The following is a 19,028-nucleotide window of genomic DNA, read 5'->3' on the forward strand; positions in this document are numbered from 1 at the left end:
CCCACCAGTTTTCAGAGGGTGGAAGGTAGAGGAACTGTTTTGAAGAAATGATTCTTAAGCACCACAGGGCCACTTAAAACTTCACCAAGATGGCCGCCGCCAACAACAACAACAACTTATTATTTCTATTCCACCCATCTGGCTGGGTTTCCCCAGCCACTCTGGGTGGCTTTCAACAGAACATTAGTAAAGGTAAAGGGACCCCTGACCATTAGGTCCAGTCATGACCGACTCTGGGGTTGTGGCGCTCATCTCGCTTTATTGGCTGAGGGAGCCGGCGTACAGCTTCCGGGTCATGTGGCCAGCATGACTAAGCCGCTTCTGGCAAACCAGAGCAGCGCACGGAAACACTGTTTACCTTCCCACCGGAGCGGTACCTATTTATCTACTTGCACTTTGACGTGCTTTCGAGCTGCTAGGTTGGCAGGAGCAGGGACCGAGCAACGGGAGCTCACCCCGTCACAGGGATTCGAACCGCCGACCTTCTGATCGGCAAGTCCTAGGCTCTGTTGTTTAACCCACAGCACCACCCGCGTCCCTTAACAGAACATTAAAAACAGAATAAAACTTCAGACATAAAAAACTTCCCTAAACAGAGCTGCCTTCAGACGTCTGTTTGAAGGAGTCCTCTGTTTGAAGGGCCGTCCAGCCAAGTTTGATTTAAAGATTTTAAAACTTTTTTTAAAAAAAACCTCTTAAGAAAGGAGAGTAGCAGCGTATCAAATTAGTACCTGGAGAAAAAGGCCAAGCCCACAGGCCATCTGGTCAAGGTCCCCCCCACTGTGGTGAGATGTATTGTATTTAATTTAAATTATAGCATTCACTTCTAAATTTGTATCCATACATCTAAATCAGCATATGCAAATTTATGCAAATGAGTGTCCCTTTTTTTTTTAAGGCATGCATATATGAGCACCTTAAATTAGGCATGACCCTTGGTAGCTCAGTAAATAGCGCAAATGTTTGTGGTCCACTTCATCAGATGCATGAAGCGTATTCCTCAGATATATACAAATGAAATGAACTTTTTGAATTTCATTTTAAAAAGAGAGAGAGAGAGAGAGAGAGAGAGAAATGAAATGGCCAGCGGGAAAGAACTCCCCCTCTCCTGTCAGTCTTTCATTCTCAGTTGCAGTTTCCAAGGTGGCTTTTCACCTAAAGAACAAACAAAGCAAAACAAAACAAACTATTTGGCAGGGGAAGAGGGTCAGGGAGAAACCCACACCTGAGTCAGGTTGCTCTACATTCTGTACTGACTACAGCAGGAACTTCAGAAGCTTCAGGAAATCCGAACGTAAATCCATACTTTGCTTTGAAACTCAGTTTGCTTCATTTCCTTGGATGGATGGCGACAGCATGCAAATGGAAAAAATAAATGCATTTGGGAGCAGAGCTCACAGTGTACTTGTTTGGATGGAACTTCTTAAAATGTTGTTTTCTGAAGTGTTTGGGTGGGAGAGTTATAGAATTATAGAATTGTATTTGCTTGCAAATACAGTAAAGGACTCGGGTGGCACTGTGGGTTAACCCACAGAGCCTAGGACCTGCCAATCAGGTCGGCGGTTTGAACCCCGTGACGGGGTGAGCTCCCGTTGCTCGGTCCCTGCTCTTGCCAACCTAGCAGTTCGAAAGCACGTCAAAGTGCAAGTAGATAAATAGGTACCACTCCAGCGGGAAGGTAAATGGCGTTTCCGTGCGCTGCTCTGGTTCGCCAGAAGCGGCTTAGTCATGCTGGCCACATGACCCGGAAGCTGTACACTGGCTCCCTCCGCCAATAAAGCGAGATGAGCGCCGCAACCCCAGAGTCAGTCACGACTGGACCTAACAGTCAGGGGTCCTTTTACCTTTACTTTACAGTAAAGGAATGTTCACCACATAAAGGCCACGGCATCAAGTAATGGATTCCGTGAGTGAAATGCTAACCTCAGATCAGCTACTGTGTACAGAGTGCTGCTATCACCTGACATCTTCACTCCAAACCACAAATCATTTAATTGAAGGAAGGTCACATGTTCAGCTGAGCGGTTGGAAAAGGTGTGTGCATTTTTCTTCCCACAAGTGTCATTTTCCTGTTTACAAATTAACATAGGTCCACCGCACAAAGGCTGGCAATTGTTTAGTTTAGTTGCTTGGAGAAAACCAAATCCATAATGGCCAGACGTGTACTAGGGAGAAACATGTTGACAAAATGAATAGACCAATTGGAGGGTTGCTTTGGGCATTCAGCCGTGCTCCGTTCCCACCCCCCTCACCCCCCACCCGTTGCTAGGATAGTTGTCAACAGAACTTGAAGCTCCCGGGAGATAACGAATCTAATATTAATAATTGTCTCGTGAAGAGAAAGTGCTGCAGCATTCCAAGGGCGATCGATGAATCTGACTTCATATGGAATCTTTTAAATTCCAGCAATCGGGAGGAGGAGGCTACAGATTTGCAAAGCAATACCTGGGTTAGTTGAATGTTTCAGCCTATGTATATTTAAACATGTAAAATTTGAAACAATTTAAATTGGTGGTGGTGGGCATTTTAGTCCTCAGTAAGCAAGATTTTTTTTTTAAGTGTCATGATGTTTCCAGCATTACTTTGGCCAGAATTAAATGGGAATCTTGAGCAATCATCTTTGTAGAAAATATAATTATATGATAAGGTTTAGTAACTAGGTGACATTATCATTACTTATTTATTATGCCAAGGGTTCAAGAGTAATCCTATGTTCAAGGGTATTTTATAAGCTCCTCCTTCATTTTATTCTCACAAGTACCCTTTAAAACGAGGGACGTGGGTGGCGCTGTGGGTTAAACCACAGAGCCCAGGACTTGACGATCAGAAGGTCGGCGGTTTGAATCCCCGCAACGGGGTGAGCTCCCGTTGCTCGGTCCCTGCTCCTGTCAACCTAGCAGTTTGAAAGCACGTCAAAGTGCAAGTAGATAAATAGGTACCACTACGGCGGGTAGGTAAACGGCATTTCCGTGCACTGCTCTGGTTCGCCAGAAGCGGCTTAGTCATGCTGGCCACATGACCCGGAAGCTGTACGCCAGCTCCCTCGGCCAATAAAGCGAGATGAGCGCTGCAACCCCTGAGTCGGCCACGACTGGACCTAATGTTCAGGGGTCCCTTTACCCTTTAACCTTTAAAGCAGATTAAAATGAAGGAGTTGCTGCCCCAGGAGGGCTGATTTATGATTTGAACCCCATTTTCAGCATGGTTCAGGTGTTGATGTTTTTTAGGCTTTTAATTTTGTCACTGTGCATAGATTGAACCTATTTTAAACTGAATAATGTTGTTCATAACCCCTTTTTATGGAATAGCCAATTTGGGCGCAGAGAAGGTTGCAATTCAGTCACTGTACTGTTTAAACCAGAGATACTTATCCACACTTAGCTTTGCTGCACATTTCTAGGCACAGGCCTGGGCTGTTCAGCTCTGCGTCTCAGCGCTCCCCCTCCCCAGTGCTTTTCCCACAGGAAAACCTGCTCTTTACTGCTGAATCGGATCAAACGGCAATCCATAGAAAACCTGCATTGCTGTTTGCTCCGATTCGGCAGTAAAGAGCAGGTTTTCCTGCGGGAAGGCAGCAGAGCAAAATGAAAAGTGTTTGGACAAAGATTGAGAAAGCATGGTCCTGTAGCTAGAAAGTAAAGAGCAAAGAGGTCTGGACCAGGAGAAGATTCACAATGTAAGAATATAAATGATCAGACGAAAGGTTCCTCTAGTGCAGCACCTTTCTCCCTGCAGTGGCCAAGTGAGACCTAGGAGAAGTTTCCATGGGGGCAACAGACCTTCTCATGGTTGCTACCGTTTGACAAGGTGTGTGGGGCCTAGAGTGCTTGACTGGGGAAACAGAAATTCATGCCCTTGCTCGTAAATGAAACGGAGCTCTCAACCCAGCTCAGACATTGAAAAATTGCCTGCTATAAGGATAAAATTGGGAGGAAAGAGAGCCACATGCCCTGAAGTCACTGGAGAAGAAGTAAACAAGTAACTTTTGGAAAAGTGTCATAATTGGTACCAAAACAAACGCAGAACCATTGACACAGATCAACCACTCACCTCTTTTTTAAGGAAAGGGATTTGAGTCTTTCGTAGCATGCACACTTGGCATCGAAGTCCACAGAATGAATGATCAGCCTGTGCAGAAAGGCCCAAGGATCTGCGAAAACACACAGGTCTTCCTGAATGAAATAAGCACATGTGGCCCCAAAATATGGAAGCCCCTTACAACCTTCCTTAATGGAATTTGAGGTGCAAACTAAACATAATTGTTCAGTTTCACCTTGGCTACATAGTTCTTTTTAGGAAACAAAGGCATGCCTCTCAATGAGAGCACAGTTGACTCACTTTTGTCTGTCATCACAGGTTGATTTACCTTCTGTTGCATGGAAACAGGATAAAGATGGGAGACAACTGGAAAAGAAAGCCCAGCGTCTGCCATGGTCCTATACTTCCACGAATACAGATCCCTTCATCGGCTCAGGACACCTCCTTAATGAAGGTATCTGAGGAGGACTGCTGACATTAGAGCTGTGCCAATCCCATGGCCTAACCCCTTCTGTGATTTTATTAAATAAAACAGTTCTTTGTGCTTAGAATAGGGTTACCAGACGTCCCCATTTCCTGAGGACAGTCCCCGGATTTGCGAATAAGTCCCTGGACAAATTCCATCCCCAGAATGTCCCCGGATTTCATCTAATGTCCCCGGGGAACGCAGTGGCAGCAGTCTGAGCAGCCGGCTCTGGCTTGCTTCAGGAGCTGCTCGGAAGTCCCCATATGATGGTGGTGCAGGGGCTCTAAGATGCAGCTTCCGGGCTGCCTCCACCTTCCTTGACCCTAGCAACTAAGCTGTGAAGGGAGGCTTCATGCTGCCTATCGGAGCAGCCTCCCAACTCCTACTTGTGTGCAAGCAGGAGTGGGGCGGGGATTTCTCAGCTGTGAAGGGAGCTTGCGTGCAAGCAGGAGGGGGCAAGGATCTCTCAGTTAGGCAATAGGAAGCCTCCCTTCCCAGCTGAGGGATCCCTGCCCCCTCCTGCTTCCACACAAGTGGGAATGGGATTGGGGCTGCTCCAATGGGAAGGGAGGCATCGTGCTGCCCGAGCCGCCTCTCTTGGCCCTCCTTCTCTGCCTTCCATGCCTGACCCACCGCGCACCGCTTCCCCACCACCACCACCGAAGAACCAACAACTCAGGGGCTGCCCAGGCTCATGGAGAAAGGAGACAGAAGCTTTGGAGGATGGGGAAACGTGGCGGTTGAGGTCAAGACAGCGGCTGCCCCTCTGCCACCGCCATTGCTGCAGCATCAACATGCTGCATGTAGTATGTATGTATGTATGTATGTATGTATTTATTTATTTATTTATAGTGTCCTCGGATTCATTGAAAAAAAATCTGCTAACCTTAGCTTAGAAGGGTCTCCCGTTCTTAGTGCAGAGTGGGTCTCCTGTCTTGTTTCAGGGTGCCATCCTCAATGTGCTGCACCCTGACAACTCCCTTAGCACCTGCAGGGATCCCTGCCTCCCCCCTTTATTTTATTTTTATTTTTAATATGTGAGAGTGTGTGTACATGCCTGTCATCCCCCCCCCCCAAATGCTTCTGGGCCTAAAGAGTTTCATAAGGAAACAGAGCGCTAAAACTGCCCACCATAGAACACCAGGGCTGTGTCCCATTGCCCACTGTCAATCTCCCCCATTTCCCAGGTGAGCCCTGCCATCTGCAAGACTTCCCCAAATTACTGCTTTTTGGAGAAGTAGGGATGGAAGACCGTTATTTCCAGTTTTCTCAGTTTCTCGTTTTTCCAGTCTTGAATTAGGTTCTCACATTTCTGCAGCTATTTGCAAGTCTGTTTTTTAAAAGTCCTGATAAAAACGCATCAGCATTTTTAGTGTGAACAAACACATTTTGACTAATGTACAATTTCTTTGCAAGCAGCTATCCCAAATGTTATACATTTTTGCATGTTACCTTCATTTCCTCGGATATGTGCATTTTGTGAACACTGTTTGGAGAACTGTACCACATAATAAGATTAAGTGAAAATCCCGAAGGACAGCTATGTTTTAGTTCATGTACTGTTTCAGGGTGTGTGGATTTGATAGACTTGTCTTTAAATGAGAAGTGAAGCTTGCAAGCTGCACGCACAGTCATTGTGACAAGAAGATTGAAGCCCTCCTTGCAATCTAGGGGAAGGCAGGTGCCAGACCAGGAGACTTCAGGTAAACCCCGAAGGTCTGGCAGCCCTAGTCCTCTCTGGAACTCACCTACAGGTGGCACCCAACACCAAGAAAACTAGTGCTAATATGCCCAGGAACCTCACCAAAATGCTGGAGAGGGTGCACCTCCACAGGCACATACCTTCACATGTGGTGGGAGTGTCCCAAAATCCAACTATTCTGGACAACAGCCATACAAGAAATATGTAAAATAACCAAGCAAGTATTAGAAATCACCCCAGAATTGGCCCTACTAAACATCTTTCAAGACAATAATGCCCACTTACACCACAAAGAACTCATAACCCACCTCCTTTCAGCAGCCAGAAACATAACCAGACACTGGAGAGACCTGTCAGAAGTAAGCATGAACCAATGGTACCAAATAGTATGGGAAACAGCCTTACTAGAAAAATTAACCAATAAACTGAAACTGACACGGGGACAAATAGAAGAAGACGCCTTCACCCCGGTATAGCTTCCCTTTATCAATACACAGCCCAACAAGACAATGACAAAAATCCACCAACAGCATACAAATCAATATGGCTAACCTGATCCAAAACACCCACCCACCCACCCCACTCACACCTGACAACAAAGACCACCACAACCAATCACAAACAAACAACCACACCCTAGGCCAACCCCAACCTCTCTCACCACCAAAGAAACACAAGTGAACAGCAGAGAATCTGCACAAGCAACGCTGACACAAAACCCCACATACATTAAGTAAAATAGAAACATCGCCACCTGACCCCACCCCACCCATCTTCCCCCCTCCACCTCTTTCTCCCTTTTCTTCCTAATGTCTCAACAAATGAAACTGATCAGTAAAAAATGTTACTTGGGGGAAAAAGAGAGAGAGATTGCACATACTTTTGTAAACCAAGAAAATCTTTAATAAAAATACATTTTTTTAAAAAAATGCCTGGGGGAATTAGGGTGTCTTTACTTGATGGCAGAAACCCGCACTTGTCTCACCGCTCAGGGTGACAAAGATCCACTCTCACCACCAACTGGAAGACCTGGGATGGATGATATGGGAGAGGAATACAGCCAGGTTCCAGGGCATGAAGGACTTTATAAACCAGTACTAAAACCTTGAATTGGACCCTGTAGCAGTCAGGCAGCCAGCTCAAATCCCACAATATTGGTGGCTATATGACCACATGCTGAAGCGCCATTCAGTCATCATTCTGCACCAGCTGCAATCTCTGGACTGTTGTCAAAGGCAGCCCAATGTAGAATACATTATAATAATCTAGCTTTGCAGCCCTGGCTATTTTCTACCTCAGCATGTTTCTTTGCTTTTTCCATGATAAAAGAGGGAGCGAAAGAAGTCCAGGGTCCTCGTACATTCTCATTTTGCATTGTTTGGGTGGTGGGGGGGGGTTTGGGGTGCTGTTTGCCACCTGTAACTAGTCTAGGCCTTGTTCCGACAGGATTTGAAAAGAGGACAGAAGCGCTACTTTTACAGCATTATGAGAATATATGACAGCAAAGCGCCGAGGGAAATGTTGTACCGTCGGTATGTGATCAATCTCCAGCGCCAGAACGTGCAGGGTGAGTGTTCAGCCGAGGCAGCTCCTTGCATCAGCACCTCCGAGAAATTGGAGAGCAGCAGAGAAAATCCGGAGACTTGAGGGGATTATGAGGCAAGGTTTATGGGCCATGAAGGTACATCAGACATACAGCCGGAGCACATGGTGGTTTATAGGCAGAGTTCACACAGTCTTCAGCCAAGAGGCTCTGCCGTTCTCAGCAGGGACGAGGGGAAGAACAGGCAGTGAAATGATGTAGGTCTGGTGTTATTTATGCTACATTCATCCACTGTGCAGTTTGTCTTCGGCTCCTCTCCGCAGAAATGATACAAACACACACAGAGACAGCTGAAAGACAAATGCTTTAGAATAAATGTTTAGCTCTCGTAGCTGCCTTAGAAAAATATCAAACCAACACATTTCTCCCAGACGCACAAAACACCGGGGGCTTTCCTCCACATGTCTCCCAAACGCTTGATGTTAAAACTAGGATTGGAAACCTTCTATAGGAGAGCTACTCAGGAACAAACACTTCAAAATGAAGAGTTAGCATTAAAAGGATTGTGGGATCAGTTCTGCGATTCAGAAAAGACAGCTTCTGTGTTCTCCCAGACTTTTCATGTTCAATTCAAGGTTTTAGCTCAGTGGTACAAGCCATGTTTTGCATACAAAAGGTCAGTGTTTCCCAAACTAGGGCTTCCAGCTGTTGTTGGATTACAACTCCCAGCATCCCTAGTTAGCGGGACCAGTGGTCAGGGATGATGGGAATTGTAGTCCCTAAACAGCTGGGCAGTCGGCCGGGCGCTCTCGCTCCTGGCTCGATTTGGGTCATGGGGGGTCAGCGGTTCCCCCTTGGCAGTGGCAGTGGCAGCAGCAGTCTCAGCAGCCCAGAGCCAGCCTGGTAGCGCAGTTGGCTCTGGCTGGCTTCAGGAGCTGCTTGCTGCCATGGCGCCCGTCATTTTGCCTTGCTGGAAGTCCCCATATGATGTGTCTTGTGCCGTTGAACCAATCACGCAACATTCATTCACTATTAATAAATCTATAACACTTAAAATATAAGTCCGAGGACATTAAATGAAATGAGTCCAGACCTGTGCACAGAAAGGCAGGCCTGGATTTTCTCTTTCTTTTCTTTTTCTCTGATTTGGATGGCTGGGTTTTAAAATATGATTTATAGAATAGAAATGAGCAAGTCCCAGCCTCGGAACTGCAGGTGTAAAACAAATGAATGATTTAGCCTCGTAGTGCTTACTATTTTGTCAAAGCTTTTAATGCGAAGGCCCTAGTGACAAACCAAATATGAAGTTCAGAAAATCCTATTGATGGCCCTGTTTGTCACAGGAAGAACAAAAATGCACAGGCAAAACAGAAGCAGTTAACAGGGGAGTAAAATCAGATGTAATTTTTCTGCGAAGTATGCATTCTCTATTTTATGTTCTGCTAAACTCTGATTGATTAAATTAGAGGCAGTCTTCCCATTAAACTGGATTTATTACCAGAACATGGTAACTATCGCTACCTAGTGCTAAGAACCATCTTTCTTAAAGGAAAGGCTTGTCCCTTTCCCCAACGCTTTGGGAAACAGGCTGGTCCCCTTTCAAACTATTTGATTGCACCCGATGTCAGGAGGCTTGCTTGTGTAAATTAGAGACAAAACAGCAGACCTAAAAGGAAAGAGGGAGTCGAAACGTTCATCTCACAATTAAGGCTCCACAAAGTAGGTCTTTCTCATCTTTCACTCCTGCAATCATTGAAAACCATGTCACATCGCCACAGGACGACAGCTGACAGCAGAAGGCTCACCAACTCCTTTTTGCAATTACCGTTGTTATTTTCTGACTCCACGCTCTGTGCATGGCAGGGAGCTCTATTCATCCCATCAACTTTTATGGCCTCTCCTGCTCATGCTGACTAATGTGATGACACTAGACCAGTTGTTCAGCTGCCCTGGACACTTTTGCCAGCCCCAAGGAATAACTGGCCATCAGAATAATGCACCGCTTGCCCCCTCGTCCCCATGTATTTATGCACGGGTGCCTTTGACCATTATTGACTCCTTTAAAAATATTTTTAAGGGCTCATCACAAAGCAGCAAGTCAAATATTATGCATCCTACCTGAAAGATTAAAAAACCCCGCAGAGGAATCGAGGCTGGGAACTGCACCTCCCTTGAAGACAGACCTCAGGAAGGCAGAGCTCGGTTTCTGTAATTAAATGTGAATCAAAGAAACCAGAGATGAGTCACAGTCAGTGAAAAAGGATGAATCACTTTTCTTCCATGAGAATTGGACACTTAACGTTACATCCAGAAGTCGCGCTAGGTGCTTACAAAACAAGCTGGTAACTCGTCTTTCTGTTTTTATTTTATTTTTAAATGCACACTCTCTTCTAGGAAAAACTGCTCAAAATTTCCATAATTTTGCATGCATTATATATGAAAATAGATATTTGAAATCTTGCAGAATTTGCCATTTTGTGCCATGGAGGGGGGGGGGGGAAATGGTAAGGGGAAATGTGAAATAAGGAGACTCGGGATAAATGGGGGGCAGTGGACACTTATTTGAAGGAAGACCTGGAAACCACCAAGAATGCAGAATGTTCCAGTTCCTAAACTTGCATGTTTTCAAACACGTGCACGTGCACGTACGCGCGCGCGCCCGCACACACACACACACACACACACACACACACAGACCTCCTCCCTATAGACACATATACACAAGGGCTAGAAACTTGCATAAATAAAATGAAAGTGGTGATTCAGTGTAAGATTTTGCCTGAGGAGGAATTTGTATCCTCTTATCTTGCCGATCGGAAGGTCAGCGGTTCGAATCCCCATGACAGGGTGAGCTCCCGTTGTTTGGTCCCAGCTCCTGCCCACCTAGCAGTTCAAAAGCACGTCAAGTGCAAGTAGATAAATAGGTACCACTCCGGTGGGAAGGTAATCGGCGTTTCCATGCACTGCTCTGGTTCACCAGAAGCGGCTTAGTCATGCTGGCCACATGACCCGGAAACTGTCCGTGGACAAACACTGGCTCCTTTGACCTATAGAGCGAGATGAGCGCGCAACCCCAGAGTCGTCCATGACTGGACCTAATGGTCAGGTGTATCTTTACCTTTACCTTTATCTGTAATCACAGCTCTGAACTACTTGGTAAAGATGTGTACAAAATAGATGTCATCTTATAGAGAGGAGCCTGTTCAGAGTGGGCCCTCTGAGCGATGGTATAGGACAGACTGCTTAAAGCTTCTGACTATTGAATGGAAATTACAAGTTAACATTGGATGCATTACGATGATGTGTATGGAAACTGAGACTCTAAGTTGTCTCTGACACCTTTAAATTAATTTCCAGCTTTAAATAAGAAATGAAATATGTAACAAATGCAAATTAAATTTATATCGATGTGTATGCTGACAGGTCAAAAGCGTCGCCAGTTGTTTTCCGGCAGATGGCTTTCTTTCTGAAAAAGCTGCTCCATAAACCTTTATTACGGTCTATTTCTGTGCTTTTCGGAAACTGACACATAATCATGCATTCTGCATCAGCCCAGTGGGTTCCTCTAGATGACCTGTTTACTGACTAGCATTCATCCTGATTTGCTCATACTGTACAAAGCTTACATGAAAGTTAGATTATATTCCGTTTTTACAGAGCATTTGTTTTGATGTGGGGAGGCTATATGACAACGAGCATTCATTCTGCATTCATCCTGATTCGTTTGCAGGGTGTTTACATGTCATTCCATTCACCATTCTTCCATCCCACGCTTTTCAGTGCAGAATGCTTTTAATCCATTTTAATTGGTAGTCATAAAGTCTCCAGTCTGCACTTGAATCCCTCCTACAAAATACTGAATGTGTTAAACATGAGATTAGATCCCCAATGGAAATGCTGTTTGCTAAAGGAATGGTTTAGCTCCCTTCCTTTTCATTCCAGCTGCATCTTCCTGACAGCCAAGTGTGTCTCTTTGTTACTTTCCAGGGTCCTGCCATAAAACTTTGCAAGAGGTTGGTTGTCAGTGAAATATGGCTGCTCTGATAAAAGCAAGCGGATGTGTCTCATTCCAGAGCTTTCATTTTCACTCTTTGTGCACCCCATATCTTAGCCACAATTCCTTCCCTCGTTTTCCCCGACTTTCTTCCTACAACTGCTTGTTAAGTCCAAAAAATGTCTAATGTTGATCCAACAAAGTCAGGCTGGCTAGGATGCCATGCAGGAAATTCTATTCCTGCCAGTTGTGTGTGCAATGTGGCCTAGCTTTTGCTGTGCCTACGTTCCCATCCCTGCCTGTTGCTGAAAATTCTCCATCCATTTCTGGAAAAAGGTAGCTGGGTCTAATTCATACGTAACCTTCTTTACAGTGTGGATAAATTTCCTTACATGGATACCGTAATGGTAGCCTCCACAAGTCATATTTGCAATAGATGTTTTCAGCACTGGCAAATTTTAGGAAACAATCTTAGCTTCCATTTTACTCTCTGTATAAAATGTCAGTGAATTAATCATAAATAGAATATATGAATGATTCTGTAGCATATAGCAATTCATGGGGCACAATCCAGGAGGTTATAGTCGTACCTTGGATCTCAAAAGCCTTGGCTACCGAAAAAATTGGCTCCCGAACAATCAAAACCCAAAAGTGAGCGTTCCAGTTTTTGAACGATTTTCAGAAGCTGAACATCCAGCGTGACTTCCGCAGCTTCCGCAGTACTCCTGCAGCCAACTGGAAGCTGTACCTTGGTTTTCGAATGGTTCTGGGAGTCGAATGGACTCCCAGAATGCATTCTCTTCAAGAACCAAAGTGTGACTGTAGTTATTTCCACTGAAATCAATGTGGCTTAATGTAAGGTTACCAGACGTCCCCGTTTCCTGGGGACAGTCCCCAGATTTACAAATCAGTCCCCTGACAAAATCCATCTATTTAGTAGGAAGTTGAAAAGTGTCCCTGGATTCATTGAAAAAAATCTGGTAACCTTAGCTTAATGCACTTACTGCTACAATGTGTGGACACCAGTACCTGTATCCAGATCATACAAGAGCTTTCCAGACTTTTCATGTTGGTGACACACTTTTTAGACATGCGTCATTTCGTGACACGGTAATTCAGTTTTACATCATTTTGCAACACAGTAATTCAGTTTTACTAGGAAACCGGAAGTTAAACTAACCCCTTTCCAGCCCTGGAAGGAGCATGGGGAGTGTTCGCGCGACATAATTAATGTGTCGTGACACACAGTTTGGAAAGCTCCTGATACCCAGAATGCATGGCAGTGATATGGGTTGGACTCACTGGCTCTACCAGTGACACTTGCATGACTGATCTCTAGATATTCAAGGTCCTGTTTGCACCTGAGCCTATGCATATAACATCCTCAGGTGAGTAGGCCCTGAAAACATGATCCGTATCTTCCGTTTTTCTAGGGAATGGAGTTTGAATTAGGGAAGCAGAGGCGTAGCAAGGTCGGGTGGTACCCAATGTGGAATTTTTTATTTTTATTTTTTTGCCAATAAATTTTTATTAATTTTCATTAAACATAAACTCATTATACAAATAAATCCCACACATATATTTGGCTCTGCCGAGCTTCGGACTTCCCTCCAGCCCGTCGGTAAGTATCATATATTTCCTAACATCGCGTATTCTGTTTGTTTAACCGTTTTACCATATGCTGTTAGAGTTATTCCAGCCCTGCTAGTGTCTTTAGGGTTTTACAATTGTCTCTTATATACACCAAATATTTACTCCAGCTGTCATGAAACTTCTGTTCATCCTGATCTCGTATTTTTCCTGATAATCTGGCCAGTTCTGCATAATTCATCATTTTAACCTGCCATTCCATAATAGTAGGTATCGCATCTGTCTTCCAATTCTGGGCCAACATGGTTCTTGCTGCCGTCGTGGCGTACAGAAAAAGATTTTTATCTTTCTATTTAATTTCCTTCCCTGTCAGTCCTAATAGAAAGGCTTTGGGTTTTTTTTAGAAAGGTGTACTTAAAGGTGGATATTTTTTTTGTCAACCCCCCCCCCCCCCATTAATGGCTCCGGGTAGGCTTGGGAGTCATGGGCGGGCAGCATGCTGAATGTCATTCCCTTGGCATGCCACCTGCCTGCAACTCCCAAGCCTCCCTCGAGCTGCCCAAACGAAGGGGGAAGGCCGCCAGCAAAGGTGCGCCACTTTCTTTGCGGTGCCTCTTTACTGGCAGCCTTCCCCCTTCCTTTTGACAGCTCAGGGGGAGCTTGGGAGTTGCAAGCAGGCGGCGCGCCAAGTGTCGCCCTCCTCAGCAATGACACCCGGGGCGTTCCGCACCCCCTTCCTATGCCTCTGTAGGGAAGGGCTGTTGTTCGGTAGTAGAACATCTGCCTTGCATACAGAAGGTCCGGTTGAATCCCCAATGGCACCTCCAGCAAAGGCTGAGAGACACTCTGCTGGAAAACCCTGAAGCGCCACTCCCAGGACTGAACTAGAAGGACCGAGGATCTGACAAGTCATTGATACGGCAGCTTCCCATGTTCCTATGAGACTATGCATAGACTCTTGGGCTAAAGATTTTGGATATAATATACAGCTGAGTGACTGGGTGAAATTATGGAAAGAAGGTTTAAAGTTTACTGCATGTAATGCATTAAAAGAAAATGTGGTGAAAATGATGTATAGATGGTATATCACCCCTGTTAAGCTAGCGAAAATGTATAAAACTAGCAATAAATGTTGGAAATGTAAAGAAAAAGAGGGAACATTCTATCATATGTGGTGGGAATGTAAAAAGGTGAAATGTTTTTGGGAGATGATATATAACGAGTTGATTTTTTTAAAAAAAATATGCATTTAGAAAGAAACCAGAAGCATTTCTATTGGGAATGGTGGGAAGTGATATAAATAGAAAAGAATGTAAGCTCTTTTTATATGCAGTAACAGCAGCTAGAATACTATTAGCCCAGAAATGGAAGCAAGAAGAATTGCCAATGATTGAAGAATGGAGGATGAAGTTGATGGACTATGCAGAATTAGACAAATTAACAGGAAGGATCCGAAACCGGCGGGACCAGAAATTCACCAAAGACTGGAGTAAATTTACGAACTATATGAAAAGTATTTGTGATGATCAGACGATGTCTGCAGGTTTGCAAGAAGTTCTGTGAGGAGTATTGTAGGAAGTATTGTAAAAATGGAAAAGGGGAGATGATAAGTGAGGTAAATACAATATAAAATTAAGTAATGCATAAAAAGAGGTTAAGACGGAAGATCATCGGAGGGGCTGACAGAAGTCTAAAAAGAGTGTATTTGTAATAATTTGTGTGGTACGTTTTATAATTTGTATGTTTAAATTAATAAAAATGTATTATTATTTTTTAAAAAAGAGACTATGCATAGATTCCAGGCAGGTATAACCTTGAATGTGTGGAGATCTGACATCTTGAGGTTGTAGCCTCAGAAGGCCCAATTTTCACACACCAATTCATGCCGCTCCCTGTAACCTTCCGCACAAGGTTATTGTCTTTTGCTCTGAGAGGAATAGATGGAAGTAAATGCAAACTGTAGCTGAATGCTATATCCTCCTGGTACTATTTTTTCAAGCAGGGTATATTGTTTTGCAATATGTTTTAGTGCTATGTTGAGAAATGTTATTGATTATAGACCTTCCAGACATTACCAAAGCAATTTGATGTATATTGCCCATCGATACAGCAATTGAGTTGCATCCTTCTGCAGTTTTTAGTAAATTGATCCTAAAGAAAACAGGAAGAAAACTGGGGGCACGTAATGATGGGGAGGGAGAAAGTAAGGATGCAAGCCTTTCTCAGGTTCAGATATTAGCAGAAGGCTGAAAGAGATCTGTACAAGGGAAAGATCAAGGAACACAGAGCAAGGATCTTGTTACATGCAACCCCCATCTCCACAAGTGAGATTCCAGGGATTGCAAGCGCATTTACCAGGGTTCGTGTTTCCTTTAGGGACAATGAGGCACAGCGGAGTCTGTGATGTCTTTATGATATATGGTTTATTTTCACATATGTACAACCAGCATCAGATTTAGAGTCACCCCACACAGGGGACCAAGCCAAAGGGGTGCAAAATTGAGAATATCCATACTACTACTACTAATTTATTTATGCCCCGCCCATCTGGTTGGGTTTCCCCAGCCACTCTGGGCGGCTTCCAACAAAAGATTAAAAATACATTAAAGCATCTGTCATTAAAAACTTCCCTAAACAGGGCTGCCTTCAGATGTCTTCTAAACGTCAGATAGTTGTTTATTTCTTTGACATCTGATGGGAGGGCGTTCCGTAGGGCGGGCGCCACTACCAAGAAGGCCCTCTGCCTGGTTCCCTGTATCCTCACTTCTCACAGGGAGAGAATCGCCAGAAGGCCCTCGGAGCTGGACCTCTGTGTCCGGGTAGAAAGATGGGGGTGGAGACACTCCTTCAGGTATCCTGGGCCGAGGTCATTTAGGGCTTTAAAGGTCAGCACAACACTTTGAATTGTGCCTGGAAACGTACTGGGAGCCAATGTAGGTCTTTCAGGACCGGTGTTATGTGGTCTCGGCGGCTGCTCCCAGTCCCCAGTCTAGCTGCCGCATTCTGGATTAGTTGTAGTTTCTGGGTCACCTTCAAAGGTAGCCCCATGTAGAGCATGTTGCAGTAGTCCAAGCAGGAGATAACTAGAGCATGCACCACTCTGGTGAGACAGTTTGCGGGCAGGGAGGGTCTCAGCCTGAGACTTGAGAAGATTCCTAGCCCTCCCCTCCACCTTGCAAAAGGGATGCTTTTTTTACTGTTCACTTACTTCATCATCCACTGCAATTCTGGAAAGTATCCCCTCCTAGCTCTGGGATGGTCTTTTGCTCATTACCCAGAGCTCAGGGCAGGTTCTCCCCCCTTTGTGTCCAGCTGAGAGACTTCTGCCTAAGTGGTTTTCTTGATGGGTTAATGACTCTGCCTTTGTGTCACAATGATCCATCCTTGGCGATTCCCTGGTCAGGAAAAGAAGTCCAGCCTGTATTGTTGTGCTACTAAATCAATTGGTTGAACTCCAACATTTAATAAAGCTGGGAATTATGAGCTTTGTTCAAATCCTAATCACTTTATTGAATCCAGAGATTTCAGGGGAGCCCCCCCCCCCAATTTTTAAAAATAACAATATGCATACGGTAGGCAGCATTTGCATGATATATAGCAAGCAGATCATGGGCATAGCCAGGATTTTTGTTAGCAGGTGTGTGTGTGTGTGTGTGTGTGTGTGTGTGTGCAGAATCTCTGATTCCTATGTATTTTTATTTATTTTTATTTATTGGGGGGACAGCTCCCTCCCTGCCCCTCCTTGGCTACGTCTATGAAGCAGATTATGGAGATGTGGTGATTACCATTTAAAAAATATTTAGGCTTCAGTCCAATGCACACATACTTGGGAGTGAGTGGCTTTCAGTAAGCTCTAGGTAAACATTCATAGGATTGTACTTCTATTTATTTTTTAAAACATGTGGCTTTTAAAATACTTGAGTTCTCAAAGTAGGGAACAGCAAAATAAAAAGTCAGATCATAAAAATACAGTAACTAAAATTAAAAGTTAAGCAGTGACAATCTACAAGCATATAAAAGGAGGAAAATCAAATCAAACAAAGGCTAGATTAAGTTAAACACTGTGAAATCAGCTTATTTATGAGACCTCGCCAGCAATTCCTCATGATAAGGTTAAAAATGGATGGAAACAGGTACATAACAGGTTGAAAGATTCAGCTTTGATCATTTCACTCTCTTACAGAACCTTTATACCAAAACGTTCAGCCAAATGAAACATTCTTCAGTTGTTTGGTGCCCAGAAAGAAAAGGATGGAGCAGGTGTTGTTGTTTAGTTGTTTAGTCGTGTCCGACTCTTCGTGACCCCATGGACCAGAGCACACCAGGCACTTCTGTCTTCCACTGCCTCCCGCAGTTTGGTCAAACTCATGTTTGTAGCTTTGAGAACACTGTCCAACCATCTCGTCCTCTGTCGCCCCCTTCTCCTTGTGCCCTCCATCTTTCCCAACATCAGGGTCTTTTCCAGGGAGTCTTCTCTTCTCATGAGGTGGCCAAAGTACTGGAGCCTCAGCTTCAGGATCTGTCCTTCCAGTGAGCACTCAGGGCTGATTTCCTTCAGAATGGATAGGTTTGATCTTCTTGCAGTCCATGGGACTCTGAAGAGTCTCCTCCAGCACCATAATTCAAAAGCATCAATTCTTCGGCGATCAGCCTTCTTTATGGTCCAGCTCTCACTTCCATACATCACTACTGGGAAAACCATGGCTCTAAATATACGGACCTTTGGAGCAGGTAGAGACATATTATGGTTTAGATATGAAGAACAGTGTGTCGTTCCCTCTACACACCTGATGGAAGTATGGAAATGTGGTCCCATTCCAGACAGCAAACCTCTTTTGAAACAGAGTGGAACTTCCTAAACAGTTTGCGATACGGTCTGGGGGCCTCTGCTCTACTAAATATGTGGGGGAAATTAATAAACCCGGCATGTTCATCCAAGTCCTTGGGTGCATCAAAAGTCACTCTGTGGATCTTGGCCAGATAACAATGCAAGAAATACTTGAGGCAATGAAAAGCTCTAAAAATGCCAAGTCTGCAGGCCCGGATGGCTTTACGGCAAAATATTATAAGAAATGAACAATTAGCGAACCCATTGAAAGATGTCATGAATGAAATATTGAACACAGGCAAAATCCCAGAAACATGGAAACAGGCCTATATAACAGTAATTCCAAAACAAGACGCAGATTTGCTGCAAATTAAAAACTATAGGCCTATCCCCTCGTTAAATAACAATTACAAATTGTTTGCAAATATTCTAGCTAACAGAGTAAAATATAATAATGAATATATACATCAAGACCAAGCTGTGTTCCTACCAGGAAGACAAATGAAGGAGAATATAAGGAATATTTTGAATATAATAGAATATTTGGAGGCTAAAAATGAAAAGAAAGTGGCAATGATGTAACTTTAGAGACACCAAAAAAGCCTTCGATAATGTTTCTTGGAAGTTCATGATAAAGTTGTTAGAACAAATCAGAAGCGGTCCTGAGTTTTTAAAAGCAATAGCAGCAATCTATTCAGAACAAAAAGCCAAACTAATTATAAATCAGGTGATAACGGATGATTGTAAGATCCAAAAAGGAACAAGACAAGGATGCCCATAATCACCATTACTGTTTATTCTGGTCTTGGAAGTACTTGCCAAAAACATAAGAGCAAATAAAGAGATTACAGGCATAAAAACTGGGAA

General features: G+C 44.2%; 1 protein-coding gene across 1 annotated transcript; it reads left to right on the top strand.

Moving 5' to 3' along the window:
* Positions 1–2,279: 2,279 nt before the first annotated feature.
* Positions 2,280–9,934, top strand: FAM216B (family with sequence similarity 216 member B). Its single transcript, XM_028738087.2, has 4 exons — positions 2,280–2,449; positions 4,357–4,492; positions 7,653–7,773; positions 9,827–9,934. The coding sequence occupies exons 2-4, from the start codon at positions 4,394–4,396 to the stop codon at positions 9,877–9,879; spliced, it is 273 nt and encodes a 90-aa protein (XP_028593920.1). The 5' UTR covers positions 2,280–2,449; positions 4,357–4,393; the 3' UTR covers positions 9,880–9,934.
* The last annotated feature ends 9,094 nt before the right edge of the window (positions 9,935–19,028 follow it).

The sequence above is a fragment of the Podarcis muralis genome, chromosome 8 (assembly GCF_964188315.1).
Source record: "Podarcis muralis chromosome 8, rPodMur119.hap1.1, whole genome shotgun sequence".
Taxonomy (NCBI): domain Eukaryota; kingdom Metazoa; phylum Chordata; class Lepidosauria; order Squamata; family Lacertidae; genus Podarcis; species Podarcis muralis.

Bases quoted from the DNA above. Each gene is read 5' to 3' on its own strand.
- FAM216B (XM_028738087.2), top strand. From the start codon at position 4,394: ATGGGAGACAACTGGAAAAGAAAGCCCAGCGTCTGCCATGGTCCTATA. The intron at 4,493-7,652 runs GTATCTGAGGAG...TTGTTCCGACAG, and splicing joins AGGACACCTCCTTAATGAAG to GATTTGAAAAGAGGACAGAA. The intron at 7,774-9,826 runs GTGAGTGTTCAG...AATATTTTTAAG, and splicing joins CCAGCGCCAGAACGTGCAGG to GGCTCATCACAAAGCAGCAA.